This window comes from Mytilus californianus, unplaced genomic scaffold, assembly GCF_021869535.1.
Source record: "Mytilus californianus isolate M0D057914Y unplaced genomic scaffold, xbMytCali1.0.p SCAF_5, whole genome shotgun sequence".
Lineage (NCBI taxonomy): Eukaryota > Metazoa > Mollusca > Bivalvia > Mytilida > Mytilidae > Mytilus > Mytilus californianus.
The window spans coordinates 97,222,605-97,239,692 of NW_026262701.1; the positions used below are offsets into that span (position 1 = coordinate 97,222,605).

The 17,088-nt window shown below is 30.5% G+C and overlaps 1 protein-coding gene across 1 annotated transcript; it reads right to left on the reverse strand.

The window, feature by feature from the left end:
• Positions 1–1,736: 1,736 nt before the first annotated feature.
• On the reverse strand, positions 1,737–14,651 carry LOC127700337 (death effector domain-containing protein-like). The gene is made up of 4 exons (XM_052203756.1): positions 14,309–14,651; positions 11,458–11,673; positions 10,001–10,252; positions 1,737–7,562 (listed from the first exon to the last, which is right to left on the reverse strand). The coding sequence occupies exons 1-4, from the start codon at positions 14,610–14,612 to the stop codon at positions 7,453–7,455; spliced, it is 882 nt and encodes a 293-aa protein (XP_052059716.1). The 5' UTR covers positions 14,613–14,651; the 3' UTR covers positions 1,737–7,452.
• Between the last annotated feature and the right edge of the window lie 2,437 nt (positions 14,652–17,088).

Here is a 17,088-nt window from a genome sequence, read left to right on the forward strand (position 1 = left end):
ATAGGTTTGAACGTTGTTTTCAATTTAGACTTGTTTATATACGAATATTTATATATATATATATATACCAATATTTGAACGTTGTTTTCAATTTAGACTTGTATATATATATATCTCACTGAATAACTAAAGTTTGATGACAATGTTGAGTGTATATCGTTTTCTTTGAGTGTGAAATTAAACGATACCACATATACAGTTGGGTCTGCATCTTGAAATTGACAGATCGACTGGTTGAGAACTAAACGATAAAAGGGAAGATTTAAATGTTCCCATTGTAATCCTTCCGTTTTTGTATTGAAATATTAGCACCTGGTTATGAAGTTCCAGTTGAAACGATATACCGCACTTTGTTTTTTTTTTATTATGATCATTGTTGCTTCCAATGGAGCTGCTGAATTAAAGGTTCCGTGAATGAAAAGGTTGTTATCATCAATTGTTTTACTTACACCATCACGGTTTGATCATGTATATCATCCCCTCCTAATTAAGCAGTATTGTGTCCTTGACTTCCTTTGCCTCTCTTGAGATAATTAAGCTACCTAATTTAATATTGCAGTAATAACTTGCACCAATGGTTACACAACAGCACATCGTACCAATAGATGAATGACCGAATTGTTGCTATAAGATGTCTTGCATCTTTCTCCAGATACATTTACAATAGTGCAAAAATCACATAATCTGAATGACACGTGGAATTAAGTTGCTGCATCTTGTTTCTGTTCACCTACTTCAACCCATATATTGGATTTGTTGTTGATTTGCTCTCGTCCTGAAAATGCATAAAATATTTGCCACTGGATATTTTAAAGCAAACAACAATCAATCATTAAATCCTTGAACATTATTAACTTTTAACAGTGTTGATCTGTAATCTGGAGCATGACATATTGGATAAACATCTTTATTATATACTTAGTAGTAAATACAGGTAAATTGTATGTGTAACACTATTGATGACAGTCGTGCTGTATCAGCCATCCGTGATGATATTGATATCAGTTAGGGTTAAAACGCTTTATCAAAACCTAATCTGTATGATGTCACGTAATCGATATCCGTCATGGTTACAAAAACTTTATCAAACCCATAATATGTATTACGTCATGTCTCGTGAAAAATATATGAGAGATTAGTTGTACTTGAGGTACATGTATATAATAAAGTGTGTATGATATAACTTTTTCAATATCACACACCATATCAACCCTCAACCAATATAGTCCCTCGAGCAGAGCTCATGGGATTATATTGGTGTCTCAGGTTGATACAGGTGTGTGTAATATTGAAAAAGCCATATGATATTCTCTATGTATATCATTGAATATGTATACTGTATGTTGACCTCTAGATGTATCACTGAATACGTATACTGTATGTTGACCTCTAGATATATCACTGAATACGTATACTGTATGTTGACCTCTAGATATATCACTGAATACTTATACTGTATGTTGACCTCTAGATGTATCACTGAACACGTATACTGTATGTTGACCTCTAGATGTATCACTGAATACGTATACTGTATGTTGACCTCTAGATGTCCTTCATTTTTTTATCTTTGAGTTGCTGTCTCATTGATGTATACTCCATCTATCTTTTATTGATTTATAAAAAGAGATCTTTTCCTTCTGTCAGTCTGTCAAAAAGAACTAATTTAATGAAGTCGAAGTACAAAGTATTCTGACAAATTGTACTTCTTGATGTCAAATCAATAAAATACTGGATTGTTTTTTAACATATATTTTATTTCTCATTTATCGCTTTCTCAAAAAACATAACCTACCTATTTTACCAACAAATGCAGAAAAAATGTTGTCATATTGCTTTCTACTAATAACATGAGTGTCATAAAGTAAAAAATATATCTATTTATGGTAAGATTTATGCTACAACATTTCCATATCTTTAGACAGTCATGTACCACAAGGAATTTAAATAATGTACATTTTATATTTAGATATATGAATACATACACTATTTTTGAAGAGTTGAGAATAAAACTCCTCAGAGACAGAAATTGAATTTTAAAGACAGATTTAAACAGGTATGGAAAATATCAAATAACTGCACTGCTTCTTTTTAAAGTAGAACTAGTGTCTTCTGCCATCTTGGATTGTAAAATAGCAGAAACAATTGGTTTAGATAAATTATCTAGTGAACTATGCAAATTTTAAGAGAAAAATGTTTTCAATTTGTAAAACTTTTTTTTATCTAAATGAAGAAAAATGTGTGTTTTATTGACTGCTTTTGTTTGATTACATTTTTTTTCAACTTGGCCTTCTAAGGGGAGATAACTCAGATGAACTAACTTTTAAAAAGGAATATGTTGCACATTTAGCTATGTTGTTTTTATAGCAAGAATAACCAGACCTGTGACCCCAATTTTCATCTTTATTTTTTAAAAGCACATCATGAGAGCTATTTTCTCATATATTATCTTTTCATTCTATAGTTTATTTTTTCTTTCTATCACAAAAACGGGGTTTCCCATATATGATCTATACAAAATCTGCTAATTTTGCACAACCAGTAGCTTGAAAAAAAGCTCTACTTTTTACTATATTAAAAAAAAACAATATATAGACTACATTTTGGCAATTCAAAAAAATTATCTACATTTATTTAAGGGATAACAACTTCTAAAAATTCTTTGCTTCAATATACTTAAACAATAATTTGTGTGCCTTGTCCCCTCTATGTGAAATCCATATATTCATTTTTTAAAGAAGTTAATTTGAGTTTTGTTTTCAATATCTTAAATAGATTATCATTTCTTTTTAACAAGGATCCTTTAACTGTGTCGTTCAAAACTTTCTTCTAATGCTAAAGTCAAGAATAAAGCAACAAGATTTAACCACAGGACTAGTTTATATAATTATAAATCATTTCAACTACCGGGCACTATGTACTAACATCATATTTCTAAATAACCATTAGTTCTTTTCAATCTTGTCTACACTCCTTGCAATTCAGGTCTTATATTATGGTATTGACACTTGTCTTTTATTGAATACAGTATGTTGCCCCCTGATGTTTTTTCTGTTTTTTTTTGGCTCATTGTCTTTAATTGACATTTTATTATCTGATTTCAACTTTAAAAAATTGAGTAATGTTAAGAAATTTCACCATTTATAAAAAAGTGATATGAAGGAAAAACTGTGAGATAGGAAAAACCACATACTAACATTTAAATAATCAAAACGTGTGAATGTATAAAATGTTACAAAAAAATATTTCTGTAAATTACTTATGATGTATTAATGTTTGGTTGCAGAATTTACTTGATGGATAGTTATTCATATTTATAGTGTATTCTTAACATAGAGTTATTCGAAGAAAAAAAATAATCCTACAACAAAGTCTGAAAACGATTTTTAGTATGTTTCACGTCTATAAATCTTTAAAAATGTTTGATTCAATAATCATTTGATAATTTCCTTGTCAAAATTAACTCATTGGGTCGCTATGGTCAATACATATTATTTAATGAAATACCTAATGTAATTTATGTAAAAAGATTGCATGTATACAGACAAAAAAAATAATTCTTAACTTGGGCAAATCATCAATTTCTATATTCCATGTGAATAATTGCCCACACAAAAAAAATATATTAACTTTACTATATGCATGAACTTTTAAGAAAAAGGCAAACAATCTGAAAATAAATATCCATGTGTGAAAAATTATTTGCAAAAGTCTGCATGATAAAAGAAAAATGTTTTTGAAAAATAAGAATTTTTCTTTAAATCATTCTTGAAGATTAAAAGTTAGTCTACAAAAGTGGATACCTTCAGAAATTAACAATGGATTATCTCCCTTTACTACATTAAATGTGTATTTCATTTAGTTGATCAATGTAAAAGTGAAAAAACAATACAAATTTCACATTCAATTTTAAGTCACGACAACAACCAACAAGTCTGGAATATCCTTTGCTTCATTTAACATTTACAAATAAAATAATGTTAGTTCAGCAGACCTCATTTGAAAAAAAAAATACAGACTTCCTTCAAAACTATTATTTACTTTTTATTTTCCCCCTACATGTGTATCAAATGTAGATGTGACTGTGTCTTTTTTCCTGACTTGATTTTGAATTTGAAAAAAAAATGATAAAAACTCGGCACTAAACAGTAAAAATTACCATTATGTTTAAGCTATAAATATATACATCATTATTGCATTTAAAAAAATCTGGCATTTGTATACTGTTTGTTTAGTTATATTTTTATTTCAAATTTAAGTTTATCAAAGTATATTTAACTTAGACTGAATTTTCAATTGGTAGTTTCATCTGATTTCAAAATTCATTTTACAATTTTCAAATGGCAAGCACAATTTTCTCACTGAAATTAAGTCTAGTATTTCATTCACTGAAACATTACTATCAAAGCACTGTTGATGCTGTGAATCAGCCAATCTAACTTGATAACAAAAAGCAGCAAATCTATACATGTAAATTATAACATTCAATCATTTCTTTACAAATGTTTTTTTTCTTTCAAAACAGTTCTTGGAAGGTTTCTTTCAAGTTTTTAAAGGTTCATACATGATATTTTGTTAAAAATACTCTCACTTTTGTAGATCTTATTTTGTTATCAAACAAAGCATAATCAACATTGAAGTAAACAATAATTATCTCCCTTTGTATATATTTGAAAAAATCATTGGAAATCACAGATGTTGTATTAAAGTATTTTACATAAACATAAGATACAAATACTGTACAATACTATCACAATTGCTTAACAACTGTTTAAAAATAATATTTTACCCTTCGACTTCAAATTATTAAGACTAATATTTGATGAACTTTGATTGAACTATAAGCAAGTGTATTTAGTCAAATTTGAATCAGTTACCTTCACTTTAAAGTTTGTTTTTTTTATTTCAAGTTAGTAGAAGACAATTTAAAATGGTGTTTTATATTTTGAAAGTTGTTTACATATCTCCTATGGATTGATTAAATGATTGATTGAAAGGTTGATGTTGTTTAACACCTCTTTAAGCACTCTTTGCTGTATGAAGACAACTAGTTTTTTATTGGGGTGGAGGAAGCCTTTATTCAGGATCCTGTCTTATCCTAAAATCCAAAGTGATGACATAGAACCATATTGGCTTGCCCAAAAAGAATACTTTATCACTTTCATTGTAAATTGATGCTATGTGCAGGCCTGAAAGTTATATTACAGAAATTGACCGTTATAATTTTTCCCAAATTTAACAAGCCTTTCCTGACAAATGCAGGTATCAAAACCAAAATTCAGAACACCAGATTAATTTGAAAACAGGAATACTTTAAAAGTGGTTTGATATTAAATTTTTAATTCAATTTGTTACCAATTCTAAAACACTCTTATATATTATGATAATTTTTCCACTACACTTTTTGTGAAAAATACTCTTGAACTGCAATTTTAGGTTAAACTATTGGATCTAACTAGTAAGATTTGGTACTTTAATCTAAATTAAGACATCATAACAAATTCTACTTTTACAGTTTAAAAATTTGTATTTTATATACACAGTAATACTTCACTTTTAAATGCAATAACTTAATCCTTATCTACAGTAGTTTATGACGAGTGAAATCAATTGAAGGTGTAATGCAAAATTCTACTATAAAACATACAAAAGATGAGAAATGATAGTGTATTCATTCTTTGTTTCAAGGTGCATTAAAATGTACCTTAATATATACTCAACAGCTAGGAAAGGATCTATATTAGTATTAATTAATTGTTTTGAAGAAAAAATTTTCATATTCATATTAATACACAGGCATTAATATTTGCAGAGGCCTAGTTGATCATGACTCCTAAAATTAAACCTAGGCTGCCAGAATTTTTCATAATAATATAGTAAACAATTGGATACTTCAAATACAAGACTGGATAGCTACATCAAAACTTCTAAGTTCTAAAAGTATCTATATCAGTATTAAGACTAGATGTGTCGGAACGACAATATGGCCCTGTCTCAAAAAGTTAAAAAATAATCAATTTCAACAACACATGTGGACACAAACATGCATGGATAGTATCCAGCTCTCAAGACCAATATTAGTTTGATGAAAAATTTCCTTGATCAATGAGTAGTTAAATTTCAAACTATCAGCAAACAGGAAGTGGATGTACTGCAGATCTAACAAGATGTGATGAAACAACATGAAAATCAGTATAGCAGAAGAAACATAAACTTGATCTATAACACATCATGGTTAACTCACATGCCAAAAACTAGCGCAAAATCTGAAGGCGTATAGAAAAAAAGTTTGTATAACTGTGATTTTCAACAATTTTCAAAGTCCAAAACCCGTAATTTCGGCAAAATTTAGCAGAGCGGAACGATACTTAAACTTGATCTGTAACTCATCATGGTTAACTCACATACCAAAAATCAGCCCAATATCTGAAGGCGTTTAGAAAAAGTTACGTATAATGTTTGTTGCAGAATGACTGAATGACGGACAAGGGTAAAACTATATGCCCGACAACTTTGTTGCTGGGACATAAAAACTAGATATATAGCCATGTTAACAATTTTTTTAAAATTTACATAAATATTTGCCATTGACCATGCTTAATTTTTCACAAGCAATCCCTGAATAATATATTTCATCATGTTTCAAGGTTTTCAACTTAACATCATAAACATCATTTAGACATTGTACACCTCAAATAAACATTTGATAACCAGATGACAGTGAATAACTTTGTCTCCACATTTATCTTTATTCATATGATGACAATTTTAGTGCACCCAACACATGCATCTAAATAACCTTTATAAAGTACATTTGAGATCAAAACTTTGGAAAATCAAATGCTTCAAACATATTATCTGCAACACAGTCATGTACTGTTAATTCAGAAGTTATTATTACAGGCTTTTACTATGATGATTGTTTACAATGGACACAAATGAGAGATTACTTTTTGCGATTTCATGAAATGCTGCATACAAATAATCCTATAGAAATTTAATAAAATAAAATGCAAGTTTTTGCTTTTGAGAATATTCACAATAGTTTCTGAATTTACAGTTATTATCTTATTCAATTATTGTGTAATTATTTTTGTAACCATCTATTGTAATCAAGTTTGATCTGTTATATAAATATCTATCATATCTATTTTTTACATTGTCATTTAATTATTTATGTACTGTGGATTCATTATTATGGGTACCAGTTTTGTGGATTCATTATTATGGGTACCAGTTTTTGTGGATTCTACAGGTAAAGGTAAACCACTAAATAAATGTTCAATGAAATATAAATTTTCTATCAGCTTGTATGCAGACTTTTGCAAATCCATGAAATCAAATGTCCACGAAAATCATTTTTTCCTCAATCCACTAAAATTGGTACCCACGAAAATAAATGAATTCACAGTATTTAATTTTTCAGCACTGTTGTGTAATTTTTCACTATGTTCAAAATTTAAGTTTCTTTAACAACTTGAGTCTTCCAGCTTCATAATCGTCTTCATCAACACTAACTAACAACTTGATAGCTTCTTGCCCAACCACCTGTTTCAAAGTATCTATAAATATAAACAATAAAGATACTAATAACATGTTAGCTTCCTGCCCAACCATCTGTAAATATATATGAAAAAGTAACTAACTAACAGCTTGATAGCCTCCTGCCTGACTACCTGTCTCAAAGTATCCTATCTGTAAATGTATACGAAAAAGTAACTGACTAGTTAACAACTTGATAGCTTCCTGTCAAACTGCCTGTCTCAAAGTAGCTGAAAATATATATGGTAATTATGCAACGAACAGCTTGATCATGTTGATAGCTTCCTGTCCAACTATCTTTTTCAAAGTAGCTGAAAATGTATATCATAAAGTTACTAACAACTTGATTTGTTCACATTCAACTATCTACTACAAATTATAGGGGCCTTTCCAGATGGGGGTAAAAATATTCTATTATGCATGCTTGTAGAATATCATTTACCAGTTAGTAATACAAAATGAAAATCGATGAAGTTAAAAAAAAAATTTGCTACCACCTACATGAAATCCAGGACCCTACTTTGTTGCAGACACCCTTTACTTTTTACTCTGTTCTTTTGTCTGTCTGTTGTGATTCAGCATGCCATATTTGCTCATAATTTTTTCTTCCAAGAGTTTTCTTCAGCATGAGATCAGACCATAAATCCATTCATGTAGATCATCTTTCAGGGAGCCTCAATTGGTGAGCTTAAATTCTACTAGTTACACACACAGTTCATTGAAGTACTTTTCAAATTTATATTCAAAATAAACTGCTCACACAGAGATATGTCTAGCCTGTATGTAATTTTGATAGTATAATGCAAATATTGAAGTTCAAATGGCAACCCTTTAACATTTTAACTGTGCAAAACTTTAAAGTCAATGAACCATGACTGCAGTTGCAGGGCAAACTAATCCCAATTGAAATGAAATATTGCAATGCCAATACAACTGCATACCAAATATCATAGACTTACAATAAGTAGTTCCCCTTAAACTACCATAATCACAATCCTTAAAGGGGCATTAGCTGTCAAATTCATGTTCAACGATTCGACTCAAAATCTCATATTTTACTTGTTAAATGTATCAACATTTTGTGTTTATATTAGCCATTTACCATTGAGATGATCCTGAAGAATTCTGTAGGTCATATGACCTGATATACATGTACATAAATATAAATACACAGGCAAAAACATGCAATTTTATAATGACAATTTTTCTAGGTATGTTTGATTTAAAACATTTGTTAATCATTGTTTTACCTGTATTTGAATGATTTTTGTGGATAGAATCAGTCAACGAAGTTCTTCCTGGTGGCTGCCTTGTTTCTCTTTTCAATGTTGACATTCTTTTCTTTTTAATAACTAAACATGCTTAGCCCATGCATAGCCCATCTTAGTTAAGTGTTAAACTGAAGTCCGCATGAATACAGATTCAAATGAGTGGAATTATTGAAATGATTGACTTAAAAGCCATTATTACATCATCAATGTTTTTGGAGCTTATTTTGACAAATTGAACGTTAATAGCGAAATATCATTTCACAATCCCTCTTTTATAAAATTTTGAAACAAAAACATTTTTTTTTAACTTTGTAGCTAATGCTCCTTTAACATGTATTAGCTATGAAAAACATTCAAAGTCGATGAGCCATGATTGAGAGGGTGGTGCCAATGCCCATATAATATCTATAGAAATGAAATGTGCTAATGCTGATATAACAGCATACCAAATATCATCCACTTCATTCGTGGTTTCCCTTAAACTAAACTAATCACAAACTTCAACATTTCAAAAGTTTCAAAGTCAATAGTTGTTGTCTGAAGGGACAGGGCAAAATAATCTTCATGGATATGAGTTGTGCTAATGCTCATATAACTTCATACCAAACACTATTGACCTACCTTAAGCTGACCTAATCACAAACTTCTACACATAAACTATGCAAAAGTTTCAAAGTCAATAGGCCATATCTGAGAGGGAGGGGCAGAATAATCTCCATGGAAATAAGATGTACCAATGATTATACAACTGCATACAAATATCATGGACTTAGCATAAGTGGTTCCCTTTTACCTGACCTTATCACAAACGTCAACAATTTGTTGATTCTGCCTCAAAACAGTGGCTGTAGTCTCACCAGTGCAACTTCAAGGACAAATATATGCCAGAAGCAAAGTGATTTCTTCTTCACTGATCTTACAGTCTGTTTCAAAGATTGGTTTATAAAGACTGATGTTTTTGACCATGCATGTAAATAAATGTTGCACTCTTGCTACATGTACATTTCCTTTTAAAATTTGAGATTCCATAAAAAAGATTCTTTTGTTTATTTCTGCATTATTTTATATATTTCCCTATCCTAAGCATCCATGATTTTAAAGCCTTTTAAAGTGATATAAACTTAATACATGTATCCTTCCTGTGTTAAACATTTCAGATACTTTGAAGTCCATATTTTTGTACTCACCTGTAATAAATACCCCTTTAAGAGCTTCTAAAAGTGACCCATCAATATAATCCCTCCAGAAAGCATCTAGGTAAGTAAGTTCAGAAAAACTTATATCACACACAATTGAGCCAATATCTCTAGACTTCAGAATTGTATCTGCCTGTGTGAATCGTTCTAATTGTCTCTCTAATTCTGTTGGTTTGTTAGATGTCACATTAACAAGGGCTGAGTCATGTGTCTCATATTCAGCTCTAACTCGTAATTTGATATCTACAAAGCAATGAAACAATTTATACAAAATACTATCATATAATCATTTAAATACATACATAAATGAAAGGCCAATGTTGAAAGCCTTACAGTGACTTTTGGGATGTTGATGACTATTTTTGTACACATATGAAATGAAAATAATGTGTTTGGCACTCTGTTGACATGATTAATTTACAGCTCAAATTCTTCAGGAAAATAAAATGTGCTAATACCGGGGTAATGCAATTTTATGGAATTTAGAAGGCTAATGATCACTGGTGGAGGGAATAAATGTACCTGGCAAAGCATAAAATCCTGCAACAACATCAATGATAGACAGACTTATTGATTTAGTGATAGTTTTGTTCAATATAACAACATCATTATCATTTGCCATCAGTAAACTAACTTGACATCTTGCATGTTTTAAATTTTACCGGATTTCTGGTTTGCTTCTGGCATGTTTAGATCATAAACTCTCTCCCTAATTTGAAAAGAGCCTATCTTCAAACTACCACCACAGCCTTGCAGTCTGGTACACAAACTGTACCATAAAATATAGATTTTTTATATTATCTTTGTTTGGAATTGAAGGAAGTTTCCATATAGCACAGTTGCTCCACTACTCTTCTAGTCGATACAATGGTGATGAGACTTCACTGATCAGTTATTTGTTTCAATCTCCATAATTGCCACCTGACTTTACATGCTTAAACACTACTTTTTTACATGCAACGAAATATAAATGTGTGTCTAATCTCATACATGTACTGTATACTCAATACATATTACAAGTACCAGGGATCACCACAAAACAATTTTAAAGGGTTATGCTTTAATATAAAATAATTATTTTAATGGTTGAAAAATATAATTTTTTTTTATATCTTTTGAAATGCAGTACTCTTAAATACATTTATATGTGTGTACATGAATGTCTGTATCTTAAATGTCTTCATTTTACATGTGTTATGACCAAACAAAATTAACTGAATTGTCTTTTAAGTCTTTTAAAATCAATGAACATTATACTCAAATATTTCCAAACTTATCTAAAAAATTAAGGTTTATGCTAAGAAAATCAAGAGTGGTACTGGAAATCCAAGGATGGTGCCATAAAAATTCAAGTGGGGGAGGAGCACCACCTTAAAATAGCTTAAGAGTGAATCCCTGAGCACATCTTTGTTTTGAATTGAAGGAATTGGGAATAGATTACCACATACCACATGTAACTTTTTGTTTAGCATCTATGGCTTTCTGACTTTCTGTTGGTTCCTCATTTGTTGTAGCTTGTGTACTGGTAGAGGTAGATTGCCTTCGAGATTTCTTTTTATATGTATAACTTTTTCTTCTCTTCTTTGCTTGAGATTGTGATGGATCTTGTTGGAAACTTGTTTCATTTGTCATCTCTAAATATTCTGATACAGGATCAGGGAAAACTGAAAACAGAAAAACACGACAATAGATATAAGAAGATGTGGTATGAGTGCCAATGAGACAACTCTCCATCCAAGTCACAATTTGTAAAAGTAAACCATTATAGGTCAAAGTACGGCCTTCAACACAGAGCCTTGGCTCACACCGAACAGCAAGCTATGAAGGGCTCCAAAAATGACTAGTGTGAAACCATTCAAACAGGAAAACCAATGGTCTAATCTATATAAAAAACAAGAAATGAGAAACACTTATGAACCACATCAACAAACGACAACCACTGAACATCAGGTTCCAGACTTAGGACCGGAGCAAACAAATGCAGCAGGTTTAAACGTTTTAATACATAGATTAAGTTTTGGGATGTACAAAATCCATTTGTACATCATGTACATGTATAATATGATTATAGGTTTTTCCTAGAAAACCAAATGCAAGGGTTTCATCCCCCAAAAATCTATAGGTATGATAGGCATTATCATAATCAACATAAATATCAATGCACTTAAATATTCAACATGTTCTGCAATAGTGAAAATCAAATCTTGCAATATCAATATTTTTCTTGTTTACTATCAAAGCAATTACCCACATGTCAGCATGTACATTGTAGTTTGTACATGTACAACTGTATATCAGATGACAAGACTGTTTTTAAGGGTAATTTATTGATTTGAATTTTGATATTCATATACATGTATACAAAAAATACCTATCTCCATCCATGCAAGGTTCTAATGCCTGGCAAGTTTTTATTATATTAGGTTAACTTCTTGATTTGTCAGTTCTGATAATAGGACCCCTAGAATTATTACAAAGGACTGGTTCAGAGAAGAAAATTATATCATGTATACACAATGTCATTATATCAGGAAAAATATATGTACATCCATTGGTCAAAGCAAACAAGTTGTTATATTGTAACATACAAAAAATGTAAGCCTTACTGTTTAACTGACAAACTGAGGCCTTCGTTCTTCCAGGAATCCAAGCTTGAAACTTTTATTTGAGGGCATACAAAAATTCTATTTGAAACTGGTACAATATAATTTTTATTGATTGCTCTAAAAAGCATGTGCAATTGCCAAAATATCCTCAACGACCCTCTTTGAGATTCACCAAGTGACAGGCAAATTAATTAGCTCATGTTTATTTCAAACATTGACAACCATATACTGTTAGATCACTGCAAAGAAATTTGTTGTCGTATAAATTGTATACCATTTAGATTTGACATTATAAAATAAGGAGATCTGATGTAGTATGATTGCCAATGAGACAACTGTCCATCAGTCGAAATGACATGGATTTAAGCAACTATAGGTCTTTGTATGGCCTTCAATAATGAGCAAAACCAATAGCCTATAGTCAGTTACAAAAGGCCCCAACATGAAAAATGTGAAACAATATTAACTTACAAAAATACCGGCCGAATCTACATGTATAACTTACATTAAACAAACAAAAACAAAACAAGACTGCACGTGCTGACAACTAATGAATACCTGACTTATGACAGGCAGGGATAAACATGTTTGTGAGTGCCCCGAATCCGGGTCCTTTAGCACCCTACACGTTCGCACCCTTTTTATTGGTTTTATGTTTAATAATTTTTCAATCGTTTTTTGCATTGTTTTGGTTAGTGTATTGCGATAAATATTTTTTGTTCATTGTTTCAAAATGAAGTAACTTTCTAAAAACGATTTTTGTGTTGAATAATTTTGTAATCGTGTTTTGGTTATTGTATTGCTATAAATAAGTTTTTTTTCATTGTTTCAAAATTAAGTGACGTTTTTTGTGTTGAATATTTTTTATGCCCCACCTACGATAGTCCGTTCATCCGTCTGTCCCGCTTCAGGTTAAAGTTTTTGGTCAAGGAAGTTTTTGATGAAGTTGAAGTCCAATCAACTTGAAACTTAGTACACATGTTCCCTATGATATGATCTTTCTATTCTAATGCCAAATTAGTTTTTTTACCCCAATTTCACGGTCCACTGAACATAGAAAATGATAGTGCGAGTGGGGGCATCCGTTTACTATGGACACATTCTTATTTAATCGTGTTTTGGTTAGTGGATTGCTATAAAAAAAAATATTTGTTGTTTCAAATTAAGTGACTTTCTAAAAGGTTTTTTGGTGTTAAATATTTTTTTAATGTTAAGATACCAAACTTCCGTTAAACTCAACAACAATAACATTTTGAATCTTCATTGTTTTTACATGTTATGAAAATACAAATATTTTGATATAAACATCTAAAAAACATCAAATAATTCATCATTTAATTTTAAAAAAGGGTGCGAACGTGTAGGGTGCCAACGGACCCAGGGGAGAACATGTGGGGTGCGAACGTGAAGGGTGCAAAAGTGTATTGGACGCGAACAGACCCCCCACCCCTTTTCCTTACATGGACAGTGTCAGTGTTGTAACCACAACCTAAGAAATGTATAAAAATCATTTGAAAATGTTGGACATGGAAATTACTTTGACTGGATTATGTCAAAGGTTTGCTCTGACAAGGTTTAAGTAAGAGAAGGGATAAGGTTGCTCTGTATAGTATGGTTTGAGGCAATGAAAGAAATGTTGCACATACATGTACACAAATTATGTACATTATATTTTACAATATCAATCACATACCAGTTTTCCTACGCTTAAGTGTGACATAAGGTGTTAAGTCATGTCGTGTAATAATCCGTAAGAGATCTAAAATATGCTTGAAGTTCGTTTCATCGATTCTATCCATTTTCTCTAACGCTAAAAGAAACGAGAAACCATCGTACACTTTTCGCAAAATATCATCTGCCATTATGCCACTGTATATAAATTTCAAGACTTTGACATCCCGAGGTGTCATTTGATCACCAATTGTTCTAAACATATCATGTAGTGTTAGTGAATCAAAGTCATTTTCAGTGGAGGTACTGGGTTTATCCATCGCCATTTTTCGATTCTTTGGGATTTTTTTCTAACTCGGTGTCAAACTGCAGCTGTCATTGCTATCATAAAATTGATAGGCCACAAACGTTTTAAAAACTTTGTTATAAAGTACCAAAGCCAATGACGGATTCTCCTAAATTCCGTGAGTTGTACGTAAATCTACATGTCAGTATTTAGAAAAATAGTTATATATGAAGCAAACCAATATAAGAGGGTATGGATTGGGGTCCTTCATTTCTTTTTTCTTAATTTTTTTTCATCAATTTTCTCTAATCTGTAAACCCCCATCCAGACCCTCATATAAAAATAAGAAGATGTGGTAAACTGACCGTATGATTGCCAATGAGGCAACTCTCAGACGTAAAAGTTAGCGACTATAGGTCATCGTAGGTTATTTACCGCTCCTAGTATTTACTGATCTTTACTGGTATATACCGGCCCAAGTGGCCAATGCTGGCAAATACTGGGCGATTGAAATTTTCAATGTAGATTTACTATGAAATGTACTGAAAAACATGTTGTATCTAGAGGAAATATTATTTTGTTCTCTCTTGCATGATTCAGTTCATTTAAATGAATGCTACATGTATGTTTATTAACTATTAAACTTATAATTAATGATTTGGTTAAATCCAATATAAGTTAAGTAATTATTGTTCCTTTTGGAAATTACAAGTAAATACAGAGAAATCAAAGAAATGGTTTTCAATTCAAATGGATAGTCCTTTATTAACGAATTTTGTTATAATGACGAAACCTTAAAGACAGTCAGTACTTATTGTTACTTGGGTATTCATACCCAACTATATCAGTCCTATTCAGGACCGATAACTCTGTCGATAAATATTGTCGGGTATACAATGTTGTTGAAATCAGAGCAATAATGTATTATATGTCTCTGTTGAAATGTATACAATAACAATTTTTTTTACACAAGTTTAACTTTATATCGATTTATTGAATGCCTGGATTTTGCTTAAAATATTGAATTAAAAAAATAAATAATAAAATCATATTCAATGAAATCTCGTTTAATTTTTTACGAAATAATACAAAATCCATTTAAATTAAAATTTGAATCAAAATATTTCTTTAAAATATTTATAGAAACATAAATATTAGTTTGATTATCTTTTAAAGCAAACATTTTTTTTTTAAAAGATTTTTTTTATAATATTCATATTTTTTTACGGTTTATTATGATACATACTTCTTCTGGTTTGACACGGGGAAGAAAAGATATTTATTTGTACAGTTATGAAAACTTTTGTTTATCACAAAATTTAAACTCTGGTAATACATGTATCATAGTACACAGGATGTTTAATGTCACCTGGTTGCTTTTGGTTTGCACGTCTACCTGACAATATATTGTTCTGTAACATTACATCCAAAGTCAGAGTTCACCTGTTCGTCAAGTGATGGGATTTTGAAGGTATGGAATATTTATCTATAATAATTGTTGGGATTTTTTTCTCTCTTGGGACGTAAATATTTTTTTGTTCTAAAAGGAATGTATAAATATATTTCTAAAGAAAGATAAATTATACAGAAAACAGCAAAAAAACCTTTTAAAAAAAGAAGAGAAAAAATTTTATTATAAATTTTATTGTTAACTATTTTCTGGTAACAGTATATCCTGGATATCTGTCAAAATAAAATGTTCCCGTGTCACACTTAAAATAATATTTTTTTAATCAATAAATTTTGAAATCAATCATATCGAAATGTCACCAAAGAAAATAACAGTAACATCAGAGATTCAACATGAAAATTAAATGAAATCAAGGAAAGTCTTACTATACAAATCCTCGATTTGATGCAACATTTCCATATACATCATCCGCCATTTTGAAAAATCCCGAAATAGTCACTTTTTTAAATCGATTTTTGACCGAAATTGCCCAGAAATTAAACTGTTTTAAATAGTATTTTTCGCCAGATATATGTTTGAATATACTTAATCGATTTGCAAAGTTTAATTTTTATTAACGGAATTTCTTTATTTGTTATACAAGTAGACATGGGTATCGGTACATTTAGCATTGAGTCAACGGAGAAATAACGAGAAAAAGTACATGTTTTTACGATTCTCCAGTGACAGAATTTAATCAAAAATTAAACTGTTAGGACCAACATTGTTTGATAGAAATATGTTTGAATATCAAGGATTGATTTGCAAAAGTTAGAAAACGGGTCAGGTTCATGAGAAAACTAAACTTTATTGAAGCACCTATGCATTTTATATGGGGCAATATAATACAAAATGGCGGCTAGTATACGTCACAAAAGTCACGTGATGTCTGACTTAGTTGGATATGTCACGGATTTGTATAGTAAGACCATCTTACTATACAAATCCTTGGGTATTTATGTCATTTATATTAGATCTGGGAACAGTATATCTGTTCCTGATTAGATATAATGGCAGTTTTAATGTCGCCATCCCTTCGCTTCTGGAAAAAGCTAGGAAAGCATAT